Source organism: Mercenaria mercenaria, chromosome 4 (genome assembly GCF_021730395.1).
Source record: "Mercenaria mercenaria strain notata chromosome 4, MADL_Memer_1, whole genome shotgun sequence".
NCBI classification, from domain to species: domain Eukaryota; kingdom Metazoa; phylum Mollusca; class Bivalvia; order Venerida; family Veneridae; genus Mercenaria; species Mercenaria mercenaria.
The window spans coordinates 20,900,662-20,924,839 of record NC_069364.1 but is presented as its reverse complement, the minus strand read 5'-3'; the positions used below and the strand labels follow the sequence as shown (position 1 = coordinate 20,924,839).

The window sequence follows — 24,178 nt, the reverse complement described above, 5'->3', positions numbered from 1 at the left end:
AGCTGCTTCGAATATGGTTTAATATCAGTGATAAAAGCAATTATTCAGACAGAATGTTAATAGGCTTGCCCTACAATAATTTAAAAAATTGAATAAATCTAGGCTGTCTTGTATTAAGTACACGTGCCTTACAGCAAGAAACATCACAATATTTCACATAGTATTTCAGAAAAGTATTGTTGGAAGATAATTGCCAATTTGTTTGGTCTACAAAGAGTGAGGGCACAGGTCATTTCATCTGTTTAGACACCTACCGATAACAAGAACAGGCGTCCAACAGGAAAATGGAAGAGAGGTAGACTCTCGTACATTACTCCACTTGAGTTGCCTCTTAATAATAAAATATTAATATACATGTACACTTGGAACAAATGCGAACAAATGCGAAGTGCCTTTTGGGATGTTGATTTCCTGATGGACTCCTTTCATCTTTTTTGTAACATTATACAACACACTTTTACCAGTTTTACTAATGTTAATGCAGTCTTCAGGTAGACTGAATCCAGTACAAAATACATGCAAAATGTTTGTTTACGCAGTGCATTCGCGTATTCACTTGTTTTTAGTCCTGTCAAAATGCAAATGAATTAGTGAAAGGATTCGTACATCCTGCACACGTGCTTAAAGCTGTTTCAATATAATCGAAAATGGCGCGGGCGATCTCTTAGATCTAATCCAATGACTGGATCTTGAAGAAAATATGCAGATCTAGTGTATTTGATCATGAAAATATAGAAATATTTATCTTTTTTTTTCAACCATAACATGTTTTCATCCGTTTATATTAAATCCAAGTAACCAGAAAAAAGATTGTAGTGATACTTGCTATACACTTCAAAACGCCGTCTCAGTCTTCCCGACAAAAGTAAATTATAATTAATTTTTGGAGATCAGCCGATTATGTAGTGTATTGTGGAAACACGGAATAAGGTTCTATTATATTTTACCAAAAACTAATTTAGATCGTGTGGTTGTCAACAAGAACAGGCGAGGATAAGAAAAAAACAAGGACTCAAAAATCCAGATAATGTCATATTTTGACAGGCAGAAAGGCCTTAAGGTTTGTAGACATCTGCGTGAATACTTTAAGCATGTTGCATAAATAAACATGATTAATTCTATTTGCTATAGCTTTTAGCAAACACGCATATGTTGCCGGAGCTCAATATGTATAAAAGCTGAATCTTTCCGGATCTCTTAATCGTTTTCTGACAGAAGCTTCAATCTTGTCTGGTAAGCGTTTTTAAATATTTTATACAATAACTTTAAACTTATTAAGATCATTTACCGATTCTGCAATAACCTGTGACATAACAATTTATTTTCCTATATACTAAAACGTCATGTTTAGATTTGTGCTTTCTTGCTCCTCAGTTTCTCATTCGTATTTTCAAAATGTTCATGAAGTTTATTATTTTTCTGTGTTTAATACATTTTGATATCAGATTGGTGTGGTGTATATCGTTTGACAATAAAATAATCATTTCAATTTATGTTGAAACAATTTTAACTAGAATATAGTTGTAACACATCTGTTTGAGAAAACATTAAATTCTAAAGTGAAACAATATGTTTATGTCATTTCTGATTGAATTTGTGCATTCACGTTTAAAGCGGACTCTTGATAGAGAGGCAGTGAGTTCGCTTGACCCTCTCCGTGTTTGCTAGGGAAAAGGAAGTTAAGGAAGCTAGCCTGCAAATTTGCATCTTTTGTTTTCTTTTAATCCTAACCGTGCTTGATTTCTTTAATGAACTTGTCTATCTTTCAATTTGGACAGTACCATTTACTGTTAAAAGGGGCGCATACAAAAAAAAGAGATAGTGACTAGAATGGTGATCATGATCTGCACTGGTCACAAACTTTAAGGCAGAAGCAATCGTTTCCAACATGATAAAAGTTAATATTGCTGCTTTGTCGAGCATAATTGCTGGGGTACATTATCTTTTCTAGCTTTCATTCCATTGCAGATAAAATGAAAGCTGTATTTCTGATGTGCCTTTTGTTGCTGTCGGTAGGAGGTAATAATATTTTAACTGTAGTTAATACTATAAAGAAATGATTACTGTTACCTACTTAATCGTTAGATTGTACATGTTACTTCATCATACCTTTAATAATGTCTCTCTAAATATTAAGTTTGTAAGCTTGTAAAGGCATAAACAGTATTTGTCCATTGGTTGTGATCAGGTCAAATATAACCTTACACATTAGTGTTTTATGAGAGTTGCATAATTACCTTGTTATCGCAGGGTTCATGAGAGTTGTATCCCCTGTTTCTGTAATTTACAACACGGTGTCGAGAGGATTTGCAGAAACAAGTTAGTATGGAACACAATCAAAATGTCAAAAATAAATAACGTTTCACAGCAGAATACAGATTCTTGCATACAAGTCGGGGATTTCCGGTAATTTTCCCGGTTCTGGAAAACTCATTTTTAAACCCCAGGACGTTTGATGACTCTCGAGCTGAATATGACGTATAACGAACTACATGTACATATATGTATAAGGCTTACGTAGTTATTTATATATCATTTTTACATCAAACGGGATGGAATTTTAATACTTTGGTAGAACATTCCTGTATGTATTCGATTAAAAAACGTAAATGTATAAAAAAATATTGACGTTAAACTGCAAGTGATCAAACTAAACCGGAATTAAACATGTCATTTCTTTTCGAAACGTCATGACGTCTTTCCAGCTTAAGGACTTTGATTTCCCACTCTTTGTTTCTATACACTGTTGTAAGTTAATTGTACAGAGAAGAAAGTCATTTTTTTGTTTTGATTTTTACTCTAATTTCTTGAACATTTTATCCAAGAAAAAGATTCTATCAGCGGCTGTAGGTTCAGATGAGAAAATCCAGCTCTCGCCTGTTTACATGGAAAATCAGCGCGGCCTCGCTATCGCCTATATCAGTTACGCTCGAAACCTGATATCTACATCTGCATCTACATTACCGCTAAAAGAATCTTTAGTTAAAACAGATGATTATTTTGATGAACTTAACCGGAATTTAAGGACGCTCGCTACAGTTTCGTTTTGTTTTGTTTTTCTCAATAATAGATTTTGATGAAAATATTAATGTTTTGTATTAAAATATCATGTTACGATGTATTGAAAAATGAAATAAAAATACTAGGTCACCAGCTTTGTTTCAATTCAATTTAATTTGCCCCTAGAAATGGTGCTATTTCTAACACTTTTCAGAATTTCTATAATCCTAAAATATATTTCAGTGAAGTACAATAATCAGCATAAATTTGATATCTAAGCATTTTTATAAAGGAAAACAATATATCTATTTGAAACATGCTCAGAGGAACCAAAAGAAAATGATTTTGTAAAGAAAGGAATACTTGTTCAGCAGAACAACTGAACTACTTATATAATAGGGTAAACTACTGACTGAGTATCTAATAATACAATTCATAATGTAGAGATGGTACCTAACCAAATAAATCAAAGGGGGACAACTCTGAATTGATCAATAAACTGAAGCCAACATTAAACATTGATCAAAAGTGAAAGAAAAATCAGATAGGTCCTTTTTCAAACAACTTACCAGGCAGACAAAATATGACCTATAGTGCATATTATCTGACCTGGCGAAGATATTTTTAGTGCAGGCTGAACCATTAAAATCAGTAGGTAACTTGGTGCATCGGTTTGATTCGTAAAAAATCGATACTTTCCGTATCGGCTTTTCTAGCTGATAATACAAATATAACCCGCTGACTTACAAATGCAGTCATAGTGTAATGGTTTACACAGCGGATTTTTATTGTAAGAGATGTGGAAAGTGATTCGTGTGGGTTCGATCCCCGATGACTCCTAGTTATATATTTTTAATATTATTCCACTTTATCTTCAATTTCTTTTATATGCTTTTTATATTTTAGGTCTTGTTTTTTTCCTTTAATTTTGTATATAATGATTTTTTTTTGATTTTTTCTTTATATCAACAATTCAATTTTACAATGACAATGACAGTAGAACCATTAAAATCTAATCTTCTCCCTCGCTAGCACTCTCGGTTTCGTCACTATCACTGTCCTCAGCTAAGTCAATGACCAGATTGTCCATCGCAACATCAACAACAATATCTGTCTCCCTATAAGATATTTCTGTTTTTTGAGCATGGACACAGGCTCTCCTCCAGCGATCAGCCCCTATCTCTTCAAATGCCGAATTTGCTATTTGAACAAGGTCAGCAGACCTATATGTAAGGTTTCTGGATGCGATGATGCTCTTCACCTGACTCCATATCAGTTCAATAGGGTTAAGGTCCGGATGATACGGCGGCAATCTTAGAACTTCATGCCCATATCCTCTGACAATGGCATCAATGACATATGCTGGCTCGGGTTTATTCATTTTAGCTAGTGCCAGGAGCTGGGGTCTAAGCAAGGCTGGATCATACTGTATATTGTGCTCCGTCAACCATTTCTGAAATAGAGAAAATAGGTTTGATAAAAAATGGTTATTCTTCTATGTATTGCTGATCTGATACAATGTAATATAATGAATTAATAAATGGAGTTGTGTTTTTTAGTATAAAATGCCTGTATATCTGCTTTCCGAGTGGAAGAATTAGGACATTTGCTGGACTGAACGGAGTGATAAGATGCATTGTCCATAACAATCGCACTCTTCTTTTTAATATTTGGTAACAATTTTTCTTGCATCCATTTACAAAAATTTTCCCCATTCATTTCATGATGATAGTCTCCAGAAGAGCTAGACGCTTTATAGATAAGAAGCGCCCCTGGAACAAAACCCTCATTTGAACCACCGTGCACAATAATCAGTCTTTGCCCCTTGCTCACAGGTGTTGTAACACCATCCATGCCGGGTGCCTGCCAGCAATACTTAGCTGTATGACTTGTGTCTACCCAAGTCTCATCAATGTAAACGAAGTCATAGCCAGCTTCTTCAAGTTGTTTCTTCTTCGCGTAATACTTCAGCCGTAACTCCACCACACTTTGCTTTTCCACTAACACCTTTCTCTGACTGTTCGTTCTCTTCCATCTAAATCCAAGTTCCCTGATAATCTTTCTTAACAAACTTTTACTGCCGATAAAGTCAATGTCTTCCTTCAAAGCTTCGTGCAAGTTCGTTAAAGTTGGAAGTTCGTGCCTAACTGTGTAAAATTCATAAATCTTATTGCGTATGGCACATCTGTCAAAATCATCGACCGTCTTCAGTTCCTTAGGGGATGTCCGCTTCGGCGATGTCAGGGAGCCCGAGTCTTTAAATTCTTTACGGATCCTGCTGATAGTTCTGCTACTAATACCTGTTGCCTCCGCTGTCCTTTGTAAGAACGAGTATTGCGGTATGTTAGATGGTTCTTTCGCTTCTTTCACGAAGTAGTTAGCAACGTTGTTAACTATCTCTTTCGATGTTGAAGTCAAAGCTTTAGGTTTTGTGTTCGACATTTTATGCTGGTCAACTGACAGCGACACTGGAAAGCTTAGATCAGTGTGTATTCATTTATATAAAATAAAGAAAAGTTTTCAATTTCCTCGTGAATATCGTGCAATTTTCGATAGTTTAAATACCAACCCTTAAACTATTTGAAGGACATTATGAAATACAAGATAATTAATCTAAGCCGTTGCAGATATTGAAGAAAACAGGTTGTTTTGGTTAAAGAAAAAAAATTCGATATATATCAAGATATATATTTTAATGAAATATATAAAAAAATATAGTAATCCTATCGCGGGATCGAACTTGCGTCCTTTTCAATTCGAGGTAATTGCCATAACCAATACACCAGTCGGTCGGTCATGACATCAATACTCATATTTTGCATTAACACATCTATTCCCTTTTACGGAGAATTCGACGGAATGAAACGAAATCTAACGATGTAGCCGATTACCCTAAACTCAACGATAGAATGGCCCATTTATGACCTTTCTATAAATATCTTCGCCAGGTCAGAAAATATGCACTATACATTTGTTTAAATCCCTTTGTATTCAATATACAATATGCACGCTTTTCTCATGACTACACTGACAGTTATTTTGTAAGTTGTAGTGAGGCCCTGATAGAAAGTTTAGTAATGCATGAAGATTATATAGTATATGCATACATTCCTTTGAAGAAAATAAACGACATTAAGAAACGTTATTAAGTTTTGATCTTTTAGCCAAAGTTGTTTATTTATTGTTCGCAATGGTGATACATTGATTTACACAACATTTATATATCAAAATGTAAAATGTATATATCCAACAATGGGAAAAAAACAAAAAAAAGTTAAATTGATAACACAAAAATTCATTGTCGTCAAATATAATTACAATGTTTTAAGGTAGTGGTTGTAATTACTACATGTTAAGGTAGCTGACAGGTAATGACTCTATGTAATGTATTTTAAGCAATTCTCAATTTAAACATTCTCTGGAGGGAACAAGCACGATCATTTGCTTTCCTTGAAAAACGGATAAATGCTGAATTATGGAGATTACTCTATTTGATGATTTTCGTTACAGGTCAACTACCCTAAACAAACTAAAAGGTGTTTTATTTATTGTTGAAAACAAAGTAATCAGATAATTTCAGATATCAACATTAATTTAAAACTTATACTGTTTACATAACTTGAAAAATGTTTTTTGTTGGGGCCTCTCATTTACAAATATATCAACAATTATCACCTGAATTGAGTGCATTCATGAGTGGAAAATATTGATGGTAAAATGGTGTAGGGGTTTGTTTACAATATAAAATCTTTAATAGCTTCTTTAAGGTACATTTTTGGTATGGTTTTGGTAAGCTTATAATAAAGAGCATGTCATTCTCTTTCACTCAGAATTTTTTCAAGCGTTTTAGACTCTTGGCTAGTCTTGGAATTTGACTTTATTAAAAGACAAAAGGAAGTTCAGTATAGGCTCTTTCAAAATGTTGAAAGCAGAGTAAACTTACCTTATACTCTATTGAATTTATTTAGCTGTGGGAGCTTTTGATATAGACTATAATTGGGGAAGTCCTAAAATCTTTGAAACATGGTCAATACAAGAGTTGTCCATTTTGCTTCATATATTTTGAGAAAGTCATTTTTTAGATATCAAATATTTCTATTTTTGACATGGAGAAGAGGAAAACCATAAATATATTTAGAAAACTGGTGCACTTAGCTATCATTTCACTATGAAAAAAACCTATAAAGATGAATTTGAATTTTTTAGGTACCATCTCTACATAATGTGACTCCTTATGTATGCTGTGCTATATGGTATGCATGTTTACTCGACTTATCAGCTCAGTCAGAAATTAAAAATAAAATGAAAATGTGAGAATCAATTTCTTGTCATGTTCAGTTGTCAAAACTATTTACACTCTTCCTGTAGGATCTTGGGGAAAAGGGTTGAATATTGACCTGCGATTTATTCAATATACATGTAGGCCTAATATGATAAGTCACTAGATCTACGATATATGTATAAAATTTGATAAACTATGTTTACTTTCAAACCCTATTGCAATTAGAGAAACAGCGAACAGCATAGATCCAGACCAGACAGCGCGGATGCGCAAGCTGTTATTGGATCCATGCTGGCCGTAAACGTACTACGTTTGGTTTCTCACGGCGTAGCTCATATGGCTGTTTTTGCTGGACTTTTATTTATTTTATTTATTTTTTTAAATCTGTACAACACGCTGGTTCAAGTAACATTTGTACAATAACATAACAATGATGGGGCAAACTTCAAGTGACTGATATGTGAATAACATCTGTAACGCTCAACAATGATTCTGTACTCCGTTCAATTATTTTATTATTACAGTTGTAAGCACGCAAAAGTGTAAGTGTTCAAGAGAATTTAACCCAGTTTGTGGAGACGATGGCAAGACATACTCGACCAACTGTACACGTGAATGCAAGTAAGTGTAACGCCTAATAATAGAGAGTTTGAGATTTCAACCTTCGCCTTCCCCTTCAACGTCTCTCATATATATATTGGGTAAAACGTCACCGATATGCGTGTATTTTATTTAAATCAGACGTTGCTATTAAAGTTTTCCTTGTAATATCAAGTAAGCCTAAGACTTCCCTTTATTACTATGTGAAATAAAAAGCTTTGTTTCAGGATTTCTGCTTATGAAGTTATTCGATGATTATCCATGTATAATTTGACTAATTTGATTCGAAACACTATCAATAAGTATAAGAATGATGAAGTTTTGTATGGCTAATAATTTTAACTAAATACATTGAATTGAACCTGGAAGTATGAAGTTATCAACTGATTTTGAGAAGCATTGAGATTTTGTTCAAACTTTAACTTCTACGACATATTTGTGTCCACAGGCGGTATTGATTATACTAGATGGGCCTTTTTGTCGTATGAAATGAAGTTTTGAACGTCCGAAGATGTGATATCACGAAAGTCAAAACTTCAGTCTTTTTTCATCTACTCTGTCCCCATACTCGGCATCAAAGACGACTGAAATCTGGATGGAGGCACGTGGCAGGACAGTCATTGTATTAGAAAAATAAATAATTACGCGCGATTATCATTTTGTGGATAATTTTATTTTCAGTTCCAGATAAAAACAAATCCGTTTCTGTCTGACACTTTATACGATAGTTGCGTTTTAATTATAAACATAAATTTGGACGGAAAATTCTTCTGAAGTATCAGACAATTTCAGATCTATGATATCATGATGCGAGAAGTTTCCTGTTAGCCGTATGTGATAACTCCATTCTTTACATGCACGGACCCAGAGCCTGGCAGAGGGGCATTGTGGGTCAATCACCCCTTTGATTCTTACATTTTACATGTATATGCCAACATGTTATTTTGTGCGACAATTTCCGTCTCCACCTAACACTTCTTGACTGTTTCGCTAGACAAATGGTGACTTGGCACGATTATATGTCTGAGAGTTTGGCATTATACAGTGTCATGCAGAGTGTCAAGATGCCAACACGTATGATATGACGAGAGTGTCTTACAATGTGTTTCAATGCACTTGTAACATATACTCATAACTTGTGTATATTGACTCATGTTATCAACATATCTTATAAAAGGTTAAACATTCATCAGGTACATTTATTATGAGTGTCTACATGTAAAACGCGTCTTTTAAGGAAATCGATGTACAAAGTACCAATTCAAAGTGAAAAAAAAAGCCTTTAAGAAAAGCTATGAATTACTAGTCAACAGCATGACGGATGAATCTGTCCTTTATATTTTATGGTCATGCCTTTTGTGTTTGCTTTATCGCATATATTTAACTTAATTTCAAAGTATTTCGACAAAAGCATGTTTCATGTATTTGTTTGAAAAATATTAACTGCATCATCTTTCAAGAACACCATCAACAATAAAATACATTGATATGATTATCATTTTTATTTCGTCTAATGTATGATTTACAATCTACATTGTATACTGACATCATTTTATATAAAATCTAAATGTTTGGAGCAACAACAACGAGTTTTTACATTGTTCACATTGTTTCGCTTTTTATCGTAATCGCACTAATATCCATGCGATAATAAGTTGAAATGTTTTTATTAAATTTTCATTTTTAAAAACCTCTTGTAAAAGCCGTTCCCTTTTGGAAAATTGATGTCAAAATGCACGAAAAAAAAAAGATCATAATTACGGATAAATTGAATAGGCGGATTAAACGAAGTAAGGTTCATTCTAAAATTTGAATACTCAAGAAATTTTAATCGAGCGTTAACTTCGCAAGAGACGTTGAAGGGGAAGGCGAAGGTTGAAATCTCAAACTCTCCATTCACTTAATCTGTACTCATATATAGATTCATGTGACAATCACTTTTGACTTTTGCCTGAATGAATATTTGTTACAGTAACTATGTTTAGCGTCAATTCAGGTTCGTTTTATATAAAAAACATTCATAATTCCCTAATGGAACTTTAGAAAATATATATTTCAAAAACAGCATACAGTTTGATATCTTTCGTTTATAACAATGATTCATACATTGTCAAGCATATTAGTTTTCTTATTTCATTAACTGAAGTTCTAGTAAGTATTGGTTCATTCAGGATAAAAGCAAGGAAGAATATCCAACAGGGAAAGCCACGTTCCAAAAACGCAGCCTCCCCAAAGGCACATACAAACAACACAAACGCACGCACGCACGCACCCACGCACACATAATAAAAACACACAACGGTCAATGGTGCACCTAACCTCACACTTACCCCCACCATGTTCAAAAGTCACAAGACAGTGTAAATAAAAGTTATCCCAACCAGGTGAAACCATAACATACGTAAAGGCAACAGAAGGCATGTAAATGTAAAACACAAAAATGCACTTGTATATTTATATAAAAATGCAATCCTTAAAAAGCTTAAACGCATGAACTCAATGCCTTTGCAGAAGACAGACCAATAAGGGAAACACCCTTAAGGGCCCGAAGAAACAGGCCAGAAGACGGAAATCATAATAGCTCAGTCCTGTTTGGATTTTTCTACTAATCATAGAGTCCTCCACAATCATGTTTTGTAGTCTTCACTTTTTAAAAAAAGATCATTCTATAAGAATAAAACTAGTTCCAAATTCCAAAAATTAACGCAGTCCGCTTTACCTGTTCATTATTTACAGAGGTGCTGGTTTTGCAAAGAACGGCAAATGTGACAGTGACAGTTGAATCCATGCAAGGTTAGTGTTACCCTATGCAGATACGTAGCTGTACACCGATTATACATTGTAACTTGTTATGTTTAAACAAACATGAGAAGCTATATATATTTGAGTTTCATCAAAAAAGCTGATTTTACATTTATATAGTATAATATTTATCAGTTTTTCTTTTAAACGGATTCACCCGAATCGTTAAAGTTCTCAATTATTCTGCATAACAAGACCGGAAAAGGTCATATAAGGTAAAAAACGTCCAGTCATAACCAAAAATACCAGATTTTAGGAAACTTTATTGAACGGAAATTGCCTATGGCAGTTATTGGTCCATAACTTTAAATATATCATATCGTTCGTGCAATGAATTGTTGCATTCTTTTTCTTTCAGAGATGAGACTCAAAACAAAGATATGAAATATTTGTAACAGATAACAAAAATACAAGCATTAGAAAATATCATTGCAGTTGTTCTTACTTAATCACTTTTATTCATGTTGATTATTATGTAGAGGAATTATGTAGAGGACCTTAAAGTTTGATGATTAAGCAGACAGATATATACATGAAATAATGATATTACAGTACCTACAAAGTGTCAAGGTACTTGCGATACTGTTTCTTTCAAATATAGAGTAGTATTACAAAAAAATAATTTTATATATGTGATTAAAAAGAGAATTATCGTATAATATTAGGTATAATTTTAACTCTAGCTTAGATTAAATCGCTTTTTGTACCTATTCATTTTTGCAATACATTAAGAGAATCAGATGACACTTTGCAAAGTTTACATAACTCAACAGCTCTAAAGGAATGAAATGTATTCTTGTAAAAACAGAAGAAAAAGCAATAAGTGTGTTCTAACGTTCAAAAGTATACCGTAGGTTTTCCCATGTACATCTACATCGTCAGATTTTATATTTATGTCGCCAGTACAATTTGAAATGAATATACATACATTTATCTACAAAGGGCGTCTGTGTATGGTAAATTAATTGGTAAATTATCATCCAAATCTATCTTAACAATTACCCTTCTATTTTGTATAATGAACTAGTCCATCTTTAAGTCTGGACAGTACCATTAACTGTTGAAAGGGGTGTTCACCAAAACGAAACTGACCGAACAGCGAACAGTGTAGATTATAATCAGATGCACGGACGTGCAGGCTGATCATGATCTACACTGGTCGCAAGGGCAAAATCAATCTGTCCAGCATGATAAGGGTTAAAAAGGAGATTGTGTGGAGGTAGGAGTTGTTTTAAAAAAAATTATGTTTGTTTTTATACTTGTAAATTAAAATATAAATACCAAACCCTATGATTCTTTCACCGATTGTAGATACAGATGGAAAAATCTGACACGAGTGTAATTTTTATGTGGAAAGGGCATAAAACAACAAAAAATAATTGAAATACAAATACATCTTTAAGTTATCTAGTTTTATGATAAGAAAAAGATCGGTGCGACGTGCATCATTCGGAGGTGAATTGGGGATCTAATTGATTATGGCATTATCTAAAAAGATATACATTAGACCGTGTTTCAGATGTGAAAGCCGCATACACAACAACTGTAATGTTAGAACATATATTTTGACCGTATTGTATATAATGACATGTAAATTTACATATACATGTATTTAAATATACCGAAATAGACCGAAATGTACCAAATCCAAAGCACAACTTAGGCAAATAGGCCACATAAGGCAGTACATCACGGCTGATGCTACTAAGTCTCTTTTAAACTCATTGGTTACATCGAAAGTAACTCGCTGCTGTATGGAACTTCCAAAGACACACTGCAAAAACTTCAATGTTTACAAAACACAACGGCCTGCAACATAACCAAGACTCCGTTATACAATCAAATCACACTAGTCTTGAAGGACTACATTGGCTTTCAATTCAGCACCGAATTGAGTTCAAAATCTTGACACTTACATATAAAAACAAAGACAAATATCAAACAGGGAATGCCACGTACCAAAATCGCAGCCTCCCCAAAACGAAACCTACAGCACGCAGACGTGCACACCACAAACACACACACACATACACATACACGTGCATACACACAAAGCCAACACACAAGGACAAAACGAACAAACAAAGGAACACACACACACATACACGCGCACACACACAAAGCCTACACAAGAGGACAAAACGAACAAACAAAGGAACACAGTGGGGCACCGCCTTGGAACGGTCAGTGGCAAAAACACCCATGGGGAACCCTGCACAATGAATCTCCCAAGTAGATTGTCGAAAAGCTTGACGTATACAAGCCTCGTAGAGACTTAAGATCGGAAAATGGCCCTGTATCCGGTGTCCCGAGGGGTCGAACAGTAAAGTATGGTGACAGAAGTTTCAAGCATGCAGCTCAAAAGCTTTGGAATGCCCTCCCAGCATGCATCAGAGATTCAAGCACACTGTTCGCATTAAAAATTCTCTGAAAACACATCTCTTTCAGACAAGTTATAAATAATAATAAACTCTGAAGTGTTATTGAAAATGGCTTTAAGCCAAAAAAAAAAAAAAAAAAAATCATGACAGGTTTGTTCCGTGTTGAGAAAGGGATTGCTCTCCTTTAACAGAAAATGTAATGTGATTTAACGTTGACCAAAATGTAAGGATGATCTTAATTTATTTGCTATTTCTTTTAATCTTTTAGCACTTTTGAACGCACATATTTTATGTGTATAACTGTTGGGCTCTTTATACTGTACATGATTACACATGTTGACGGAATGTGTACTGTACACGACTGCACATGTGTCTTATAAACATGTTACACATGTACGCTATACCAATGTACAAACGAACGTACTTGCCTTGTTTAGTAAAATATAGCAAAATGAAAAAAAAATATTATCAACTCAGGTTTGTACATGCGAATTGCCTCAGTAATAGCTAAAGGAACTGGTAAATGCGAATTAAGATGTAGTCGTTCGGCCGTGTTCATTATTGATTTATACAAAGGACATCTATCAAAATAATAGATTGACGTTAATATTTCACCTAGGTAGTCTCTGGCCGATTTACGTATATCCGGTAGTATATCATTAATGATTTTACGTTCCCCTAGACTAGGATGACAGTTAGGATATCGTGAGACGGCATGGTATTTAATATGAGAGTCATAAACACATTTCATTTTATGAATGAATAATTCTCTGAAAATACTCATCTCTGTTGTCGCGTGATTAGCTTGGCACGCTACATGGTCATTCAGCCTTGTAATTTCTGTTTTTGTAGTCCAGGTGGTACATTCAGCTTCACTGGTTTCCTATCAATATTAACCCCCTCCGTCTCCTTCTCATCTTCGTCATCATTATCGTCATCAGTGTCAGACAAATCTCCATCGCCACACAATTGATTCTTTACAACGTTTGCATTACGTGTCTTCATCCATCAGTTTTCTCTTTTTAGTGGCTGGACTTTCTGTCTCAAATACATTTTCACATGTTGCGTTTTCAAAGCGTTTCATAAAGATGGTATGGGATGAAGGATATATTCTTCTAGCCAAGGTTGCCACTTGTTGTCTATCTAGGGGCCTCCTTGGCCGAGTGGTTAAGGTCGCTGACTTCAAATCACTTGCCCCTCAACGATGTGGGTTCGAGCCTCACTCGGGGCGTTGAATTCTTCATGTGAGGAAGCCATCCAGCAGCTGGCTTACGGTAGGTCGATGGTTCTACCCAGGTGCCCGCTCGTGATGAAATAATGCACGGAGGGGCACCTGGGGTCTTCCTCCACCATTAAAGCTGGAAAGTCGCCATATGACCTATCATGTGTCGGCGCGACGTTAAATCCAACAACTGCTACTACTATAGGATCGTTAAACAACACTAGATACTGTGTATTCAAGGCGATATCTCTGTAAGCTTTACCTTGCGGGAACAAATGTTTGGTGAGATATACGATAGATATGTTTCTGTGGTGACTGCCCTTCATAAAGAGATCAGCAATTCTTTGATCGCATTTAGCTTCAGTCATCAAGTCGTCAAAGACCAGCAGGTTCCTTTGATTAACATTTATGTATTGGGAATCATTCAAGTAGTCTGGAATACCGTGTAAAAATTCGACCCGGGGTTTTTACGCTGAAGTTCATCATGCAAAGGTTGCCATTGTCCAAAACACCTTATGATACGCTGAGGCTGAGGTCTAACGTGATTTAATAATAGCAGTTTTCTTGTCCATTCAGTTTTTCCACTACCACTTGGTCCTGAAACGACCATAGAAAATGGATGTTGAAACGTCGCCTCTCCAGAGATGTCCCATGTTTGTAATGGTGGTGAAAAACTGCCAGTGACTTCGTCATTTCCGTGGACATAACGTTGATGTCTCCGCATGTTGTCAATCCTAGAGAATGACTGATGGTAAACAGGACACTGATGCATTTGTGAAACAGATGTAAGTTATATATCTTTTATCAAAAAGACACTGCTTTATTCTTTTCTGTTAGCCATGTTACGCTTTCTTGGGGCAAAGGAGAAGGAAGAGGATCAGGAGTTGAGGAGGAGAGGAGGTGTGGAGGAGGAGGAGGAAGAGTGCAGGAGGAGGAGTGGAGGAGGAGGTAGTGGAGGAGGAGGAGTGGAGGAGGAGGAGGAGATTGTGGATGAGGAGAAGGTGGAGGAGAAGGTAGAGCAGGAGAAGGAAAAGACGGGAGTAGAAGGAGGAGGTGTTGTTGGTATATACAGTAGCTCGTAACACCTTCTGTCGTAGTTTAATTGACTTTTGACTTATACGACTTATATATGACTTATATATAACTTGTGATCTTTGAGTGATGGGGCCTCCGTGGCCGAGTGGTTAAGGTCGCTGACTTCAAATCACTTGCCCCTCATCGATGTGGGTTCGAGCCTCACTCGGGGCGTTGAATTCTTCATGTGAGGAAGCCATCCAGCTGACTTAAGGAAGGTCGGTGGTTCTACATAGTTGCCCGCTCGTGATGAAATAATGCACGGAGGGGCACCTGGGGTCTTCCTCCACTATTAAAGCTGGAAAGTCGCCATATGACCTATCATGTGTCGGTGCGACGTTAAATCCAACAACAACAAATCTTTGAGTGACCAATGAGAACGCGTCATGTCGCTAGCCAATCAGAGCATTGGTATAAGCTATACTGACTAATTAGAACGTTGCTTTGGCTCTATTTATTTTATTTCTCCCTGTAAAATTCATTCACTGCCATTTTGGATATCAAAGTGTAAGGATCAGGTAAGCTTACATTGACGAATTTCTCGCATGACTGATTTGACTTCCGGTTAAATTTATTGTCTTATAGTACTTATCGAGACCTTTGGTTAAATACCCTACATGCCTAGCTTTATTTCAATTATGGAGGAACCGCCTCGGTAGCCTGGTGGTAGAGCGTCCGCTTCGAGTGCGGGAGGTCGTGGGTTCGATCCCCGGCCGCGTCATACAAAAGATGTAAAAAATGGTTCTAGTAGCTTCCTCGCTTGGCGCTCAGCAATAAGAGGATAGTGCTAGGACTGGTCAGTCCGGTGTCAGTATAATGTGGCTGGGTGGGGTATCATGCCACGTGTCTACGGCGTGATATACCAGTGAGGCAGGACTACAAAGTTGGGCATTGTGCTCACTGCTACAAGTAGACACCGTCGTTTATATGACTGAAAAATTGTTGAAAAAGACGTTAAACCCGAAGACACACACAGTTATGAAGGAGTAAGCCGGCATTTAACGTTTGAGTGATTTTGGCTCATTATTCGGTCCCTCTTGGAAATACAATTATCAAAATAAACATTTTCCGAATTTTCTTGACGAGACCTTTCCAACGATACCTCACTTGACCAGGTTCGAATCTAGGAACGCGCAGAAAATACGTATTTTACGCATGATTGAATTGACTTCCGGTTTGAGCATACCAACGTATAGTACTCGTCGAGACCTTTGGTTAGATATCCGACATGACTAGGTTATCTTAAATAATAAAGGCGTGAAGCCGGATGTTTTCTGATGAATGATTCCGGTTTTAACCTCAATATCTGGAAACGGATAGAGATAGACCCATAATAGTACATATTTTTCGAACATACTCGAAACGTCTTTCTAACGGTACCAGTCTCGAGCCTTTACGATGACTTTGAAATTTAATGACTTCATTTCCGGTTGGCACCTAGGTTACGGAAAAAAAAAAAAAAAATAGAGGCCTTTAAAAAATGTCTGATACCCAAAATGTAAAAATGGACCCTAAAACGTCTTATTGTTGATGATTTTTTAGCAGCCTTCTCAAAAAGTACCTTACCGGTTTTAAAACTCTAGATACATGTAGTCATTGAAAATATTGGCAACTATTTTAGAAAACTATCAAAATCTTCTTTAACATCATAATATTTATGGTATGAAAGAGGCACTAACACCCGAGTTCCAAGTCGGGAAATTTAATGTGTTTTCCCCATACTTGCTCACGCTTGAATTCCAAGTCAAGAAACTTAATGAGTTTTCCACATGGATTCAGAGAGGCAGAAAGTGCACTATCACGCTTCAGCGTTATTCCGGAAAAGATAATGAGTTTTCCACATGGACTCAGAGAGGCAGAAAGTGCACTATCACGATTCAGCGCTATTCCGAAAAAGATAATGAGTTTTCCACATGGACTCAGAGATGCAGGAAGTGCCCTATCAAGCGTGAGTTCCACATGGAGAATTGAATGACTTTTTCATCCGGTACAAATTTACCCATGAATACCAAAGCTCATCCATCAAAGACTTGTTTGATTAATGATAATCGCTATGAGTATACAGTACCTAATAGTAGTTGCACCGACGTCGAAAGTTCATTCTAAAATTAGACTATGAGTTCATTTGAATGACCTCTTGTTAAAACAGATACATTGTCATTCATTTAGTGGACGCCGAGGGGTACACATCGTCGACAAAAAAGTAATCTTCAGTAAATCTTGCTTCTTTAATTATATACTTATCTTATGCCTAATGCTTTAGTTTTAATGTGATAAATATTTCGATTTAGAACGTAATGTTCTGTGCTTTTTATGCCCCCGAAGGGAGGCATATTAGTTTTCAACTGTCCGTCCGTTCTTTCGTTCGTTCGTTAGTTAGTTCGTTCGTCACAACGTTAACTTTTTGCATGAAGGCACTTTACTCGCGAACCACTGCACCCAGGACCTTCAAACTTCACATGCTGACAGTACTTATTGAGTTATCACCCCTACTGACTTTGGGGTCACCAGGTCAAAGGTCAAGGTCACAGAAGCCAACGTTAACTTTTTGCATGAAGGTCTTATACTTATGAACCACTGCACCAAGGACCTTCAAACATCACGTGCTGATAGTACTTATTGAGTACACCACCCTTACTGACTTTGGGGTCACCAGGTCAAAGGTCAAGGTCACAGGGGCCAACGTTAACTTTTTGCATGAAGGCACTTTACTCGCGAACCACTGCACCCAGGACCTTCAAACTTTAAATGCTTATAGTACCTATTGAGTACACCACTCCTACTGACTTTGGGGTTACCAGGTCAAAGGTCAAGGTCACAAGGGCCAACGTTAACTTTTTGCCTGAAGGCATTTTACTCGCGAACCACTGCACCTAGGACCTTCAAGCCTTCACATGCTGATAGTACTTATTGGGTATATCACCCCTACTGACTTTGGGGTCACCGGGTCAAAGGTCAAGGTCACAGGGGCCAACGTTAACTTTTTGCATGAAGGTCTTATACTTATGAACCACTTCACCCAGGACCTTCAAACTTCACGTGCTGATAGTACTTATTGAGTACACTACCCCTACTGACTTTGGGGTCACCAGGTCAAAGGTCAAGGTCACAGGGGCCAACGTTAACTTTTTGCATGAAGACACTTTATTCGCGAACCACTGCACCCAGGACCTTCAAATTTCACATGCTTATAGTACCTATTGAGTACACTACCCCTACTGACTTTGGGGTTACCAGGTCAAAGGTCAAGGTCACAAGGGCCAACGTTATCTTTTTGCCTGAAGGCACTTTACTCGCGAACCACTGCACCCAGGACCTTCAAACTTCACAGGCTGATATTTATATTTATTATATATTTTGTTTTCATGTTATCTCTCCGTCTAGGGCTGAGCACCTGACCCCCAATGTGCACGATCATGCCCTAGATAGGTATACGAGTCAGCTCCGTATACTTCTGGGAGACATTTTCTATTCATAGAACATTTAGTCCTTTTCAGTATGACAGTCTTAAAATAGATTTATAATGATCGTTTCTATTTATAACATTGTGAAGTCATTCTTAAAATAGAAAAATGATGTCATTCTTAAAATAGAATTCAAAATTGCCGCCGCGCATAATGTCATTCTCACGCATACGCAGTCGTGACGTTAAAGAGGTCCCTATACTACTCGTATTATTATATCACTCGAGATACGCCCTCGTGATATAATTCCTTCGCATCTGAACTCCAAACAGTGATTTATTCAGCGACAAAAAATTAAATGAGATGTATTATTTCTTGAATAACACACAACTTTCAGCCTTCTTTTAGAGACTTACTCTAAGCCTTCTTTACGCAAGGGAAACATTCTAACTATAATAGTGAAATTGTTGAGTGAACACCGTTTCTTAATCATAATCCTGCCCATGTTGTATCAGTGAAAAGGAAAAGTAACCTATCTATGATAAATGCCATGTATGATTACACAGTTATGCATCTAACAGTCTTGAAATTTATTTCTTCGATTTTCTCATATTTCTAGATATTTTCCCCATACTTTGACGGATATGTATGGATAGTTGAGATTGTTCTCTTTCCAGCAGTAGCCTTTTCAACATATTTCACCTTGTGAAATTTTGTGGGTTTTGACTTTTTAAAAAAATTGTCTGTTTGTTGACAACTTTCACCACAGAAAATGTCCTACTTTCCCCAGGGCAATCAATTATTTGATCTTTACATAGTTTTGTATTCAGGTTGCTAATCCATGTGGCAAGTATGCATGTTTTTTTCATGATTAGAGGTAAAAGTGGGTAGTTTGCATGAGGTACTAGGTCAATTGTCACCTAAGCCTATCATAAAGTGCTTGCGGAGTTGTCTTTTTCCAAATATTGCACCCGGGATGATTTTTTCAGCTCAAATAACTCCTTTTCAGGAAATGATATTTTTATATTTTTTTCAGTCCTTGTATTCTGATGCAGTTAACTTCACATACATATAATATAGATAGCTCCTACTTGAAGTTTGTATTTTCAGTTACAATGCCGACTTCTTTGATGAAAAGAAAAATGTGTCGTGTTAGAATTTGATTTTTACTATCATTATTGAATCTATTATGCAAGAAAAAGATCACTGGCTGTATGTGAAGGTGGGAATATACGGCTCTCGGGTAACTGTTTACGTGGTAAATCAGCAAACATCGCTAACGCCTAAAACATCTGAACCTATTCAAGCACTACTGCAAAATCTTAAAATAGATATTTTTTAGTGAACTGTGAGCATTTGACATGAAACGTATGCCGTCCTTCCCTTTCACAGACGTTAATTGGTCCCTTGCACTGTTATACGATGCCGTAAGAAAATATAAGTGAAAATAAACGGAACTTTATTATTATTACTTATTCAATAACATAAAAGGTAGTCTTACAAGATATAGTTTTCTCAATATTGATCAGTGTTTCGTCAATATGTTAGAGATTACTAACCTACTCAAAATTCAAAAAATCATAGTGTTGTTGAGTAACAACTTTTTTCCACGTGTATACATGAAAAAAAGTAACCATATTATGTTCAATCAGAAACATATTTCACTTGAAATTTATACTTCGATTTTCTCATATTTTAATCTTCATCTTGAGGTTGTGGATGTTGATTTTTTTAGCATTATTTTTCAACGTTAACCTGTAAAATTTGTGTTATGAAGTTGTTAAAACATTAACATGATGTCATGTCAGTAACATCAGCGAATAAATTTTTTCCCGTCAATCAATTATTTGATTTACATTCAATTTTGTATTATTCTAACATTAAGATCATGTTTGTTGCTTAGAGAAAAGTTTAGACATCGAACAGGTCAATTGTACCAACACAAAAGTGCTTGCGGAGTTGTCTTTTTCCAATATTGCACCGGGATGAATTTTTTCAGCTCAATAACTCCTTTCAGGAAATGATATTTTTATATTTTTTTCAGTCCTTGTATTCTGATGCAGTTTAACTTCACATACATATAATAATTAATAGCTCCTACTTGAAGTTTGTATTTCAGTTACAATGCCGACTTCTTTGATAAAAAAAGGAAAATGTGTCGTGTTAGAATTTGATTTTTACTATCATTATTGAATCATTATGCAAGAAAAGATCACTGGCTGTATGTGAAGGTGGGAATATACGGCTCTCGGGTAACTGTTTACGTGGTAAATCAGCAAAACATCGCTAACGCCTAAAACACATCTGCACCTACAACCACTGCAAAAATCTTAAAATAGATGATTTTTTAGATGAACTTAGCCGGAATTTGACATAAAACGTCATGCCGTCCTTCCTGTTCACAGACGTTGATGTCCCTTGCACTGGTTTAATACGATGCTGTAAGAAAAGATATTAAATGAAAATAAACGGAACTTTATTATTATTACTTATTCAATAACATAAAAGGTAGTCTTTACAGAGTATAGTTTTCATCAATATTGATCAGTGTTTCGTCAATATGTATACAAATTAACACACTACATCAAAATATAAAAACAGGCGGATCATAGTTTGTTTGATCTAACTGTTTCACGGTGTATACACAAAAATAATGAACGGGCAGTGTGATTATGTTCAATCACGAAACATTTTCCTTTGTATATAAATTGTATGGACGGCTGCGTTCTTCTCATATGGCTTATCTTGTTGGACTGTTGTCCCTTTTTTAAATAAATATTTCATTCAACGTTAACCTGTACAACAATATGTTACAAGTAAAGTTTGTAAAATAACATTACTATGACTGGTCCAATGTCAAGTAACTAGTATGCGAATAAATTTTGTCGCGCTCAACAATAGTTCTGTATTCCGTTCAATTCTTTTATTATAACAGTAATAAGCACAGAAGGGTGTGCGTGTACAAGAGAATGGGACCAAGTTTTTGGAGACGATGGCGACACACGGGAACAACTGTACCCATACCAGCAAGTAAGTGTAACGCCGTAATAATCACTAAATCTGTACTCAAATGAAGATTGGTATGAAATTCACATTTGGCTTTTGCTTTAAGGGACATTTGTTACTATGTTTAGCGCCGATTCAGATTCGTTTTATATAAAAACATTCATTATTCCCTAATGGAGTTTTAGAAAAGATACCTGACACAAAACAGCATACAGTTCGATGTCTTTTCTTTTATAACAATGATTCATTTGCGTTCAGGATAAAATCAAGTTGTTTAGTTCGTTTTTATTTTGTTAAAATAAAAACTAATTCCGAATTCTATAAATTACACACTTTACCATATCACTTATATCCAATAGTAATACTAATCTCATAGTAATGTCCACGCTGTCAACGCGCGAATTCACATTTGTATTTGCAAACTTATCAATAAACTGAGTCAATGACCGGTACATGTACAAAGAAACCACTGACCAGTCAAAATTCATAGTTCTACCTTATCCCCCAGTCGATTCATAATAATGATACCGTCAATGGCATACAAAGAGCTAGATCATGCTTTTTTCGTGATCTTATTCTCCCAACAAGTATCATTAATTACAAACCTTAAACATCTTATGCTTTTTTTTCACTTTCAACGATCTGTATTTATGATATTCTAAGTTTGTAAATTATATTTTTGTAAATGATATATAATTATGCCTGTCCTCATCTAAACCCACATCCTATTTGAAAAAAGAGTCATGTTATAACACGTATGTATAATAGTCGCAACTTAACCGCGATGGTTGTATGACCTTATACCACAGTCACACATACGGCACAAATAGCTACGTCTAGCTACGGATAGAAACGTAGTAACCCGTATCGATCCGTACCTGAGCCGTACGGACTGGTACGAACTGATACGGCTTACTACTTTAAGGTACGTCTCAGGTACGTGTCAATACGGATAGATACGGATTACTACGTTTTTATCCGAGGCTAGACGTAGCTTTCCGCGCCGTATGTGTGACTGGGGTATTAGGCTGATTATTCATATAGATTATTTCATTGTAGAAATAAGGGTTGCTTAGGGTGGCCTTGTATATTTATATAGAACGAGTTTTCAATTTTCAATAACAGGTTGTGCCTCGTTATGTATTATAATACAAAGGGTAACCATCGGGGTCAAGTTGCGTCCACTATAATCTGACATTAATAAAAGTAGTAGTAGTTGTTGTTGTTGTTACACGTTAATTATTTACAGTGGTGCTGGTTTTGTAAATAATGGCAAATGTGACAGTTGAATCGGTGCATGGTAAGTGTAATCCTATGCAGATACGTAGGTGTACACAGATTATACATTGAAACTTTAAACAAACATGAGCTACTACTATCATGTATGATAAGGGGTGTTTTGGGCCCCCATTCCAATTTTGTTTAAACATGTATCAGTAACTTGGCAAATCTTAATATCTCAAATACTCCATTAAATTCATAAAATAATAATTTATCTATACGTGTCTGTGTGTTTGTAAATATTTGCTTGATTAGGGGGTATACGTAAAGAAAATAAAAAAAATGGAGATTTTATTTACCTAAATTAAAAAATTTCACGATAAATAATTATTACCATAGTGTACACATTTTTATAAAATTAGAAAACTGCCGTTTGAAATAGTGCAGGAATTAAGGGAGATAACTCTTTCTTACTCAAATCAGCCATTTGTAATGGAAAACTTGGTTTTCTTTGATTTGTTTCCGAAATTGAAACATGTAGAGTGGTTTGAACCGTTTTATATTAATTTTCTTCTATTTTCAATTACCACTTGAATTATCCAAACTATAATAAATTAAATGACTCGTTATCATGGTAACGGAATGACCATGAATATAATTTTACATAACGAGTCTGAGTTCAATTTCTTTGCCCTTTCCATCGTAATATTCTTTAGTTACCTGTACATGTAGTTTTCTCTGTCAGTGTTTCATCTGAGGAGACTTCTGTCTGTCTATCTGTCTGTCTGTCACTCAACCTGTCTGTACAATAATTCCAAAAGTAAAGTGTATTTATGATGTAACCTTATATATATATATATATATATATATATATATATATATATATATATATATATATATATATATATATATATATATATCTGTGTGTGTGTGTGTGTGCGTGCGTGCGTGTGTGTGTGTGTTGAATATTTATATTCTTTTGTTTTTGTTTTCCTTTGATGTTTGATTGGTAACAACGCGTCAAATGTAAGACAAATGTGATGAAGAGGGATCCTTTAATGATTTTGAAAGTGCAATTGTCAGCTACGAAATACAAGTTTTATAAACACTTTAAAATTATATCTGTATTTTCCATGGTGCACTGGAGAGTTTCTTTCATTTATTTGCTGAGCATGCGCAATTACTA

General features: G+C 35.6%; 2 protein-coding genes across 3 annotated transcripts in view; one reads left to right on the top strand and one right to left on the bottom strand.

Moving 5' to 3' along the window:
* LOC123552727 (serine/arginine repetitive matrix protein 2-like) overlaps positions 1-24,178 on the top strand; it is a 257,250-nt gene that overhangs the window by 102,285 nt on the left and 130,787 nt on the right. The window lies entirely within an intron of this gene.
* LOC123552765 (uncharacterized) lies at positions 4,013-5,442 on the bottom strand. Its single transcript, XM_053542072.1, has 2 exons — positions 4,570-5,442; positions 4,013-4,453 (listed from the first exon to the last, which is right to left on the bottom strand). Exons 1-2 carry the CDS (start codon positions 5,440-5,442, stop codon positions 4,013-4,015), a joined length of 1,314 nt encoding a protein of 437 aa, XP_053398047.1.

Coding starts and splice junctions, on each gene's coding strand:
- LOC123552765 (XM_053542072.1), bottom strand. CDS start 5,442: ATGTCGAACACAAAACCTAAAGCTTTGACTTCAACATCGAAAGAGATA. Junction 4,454..4,569: donor CTCGGAAAGCAGATATACAG/GCATTTTATACT, acceptor TCTCTATTTCAG/AAATGGTTGACGGAGCACAA.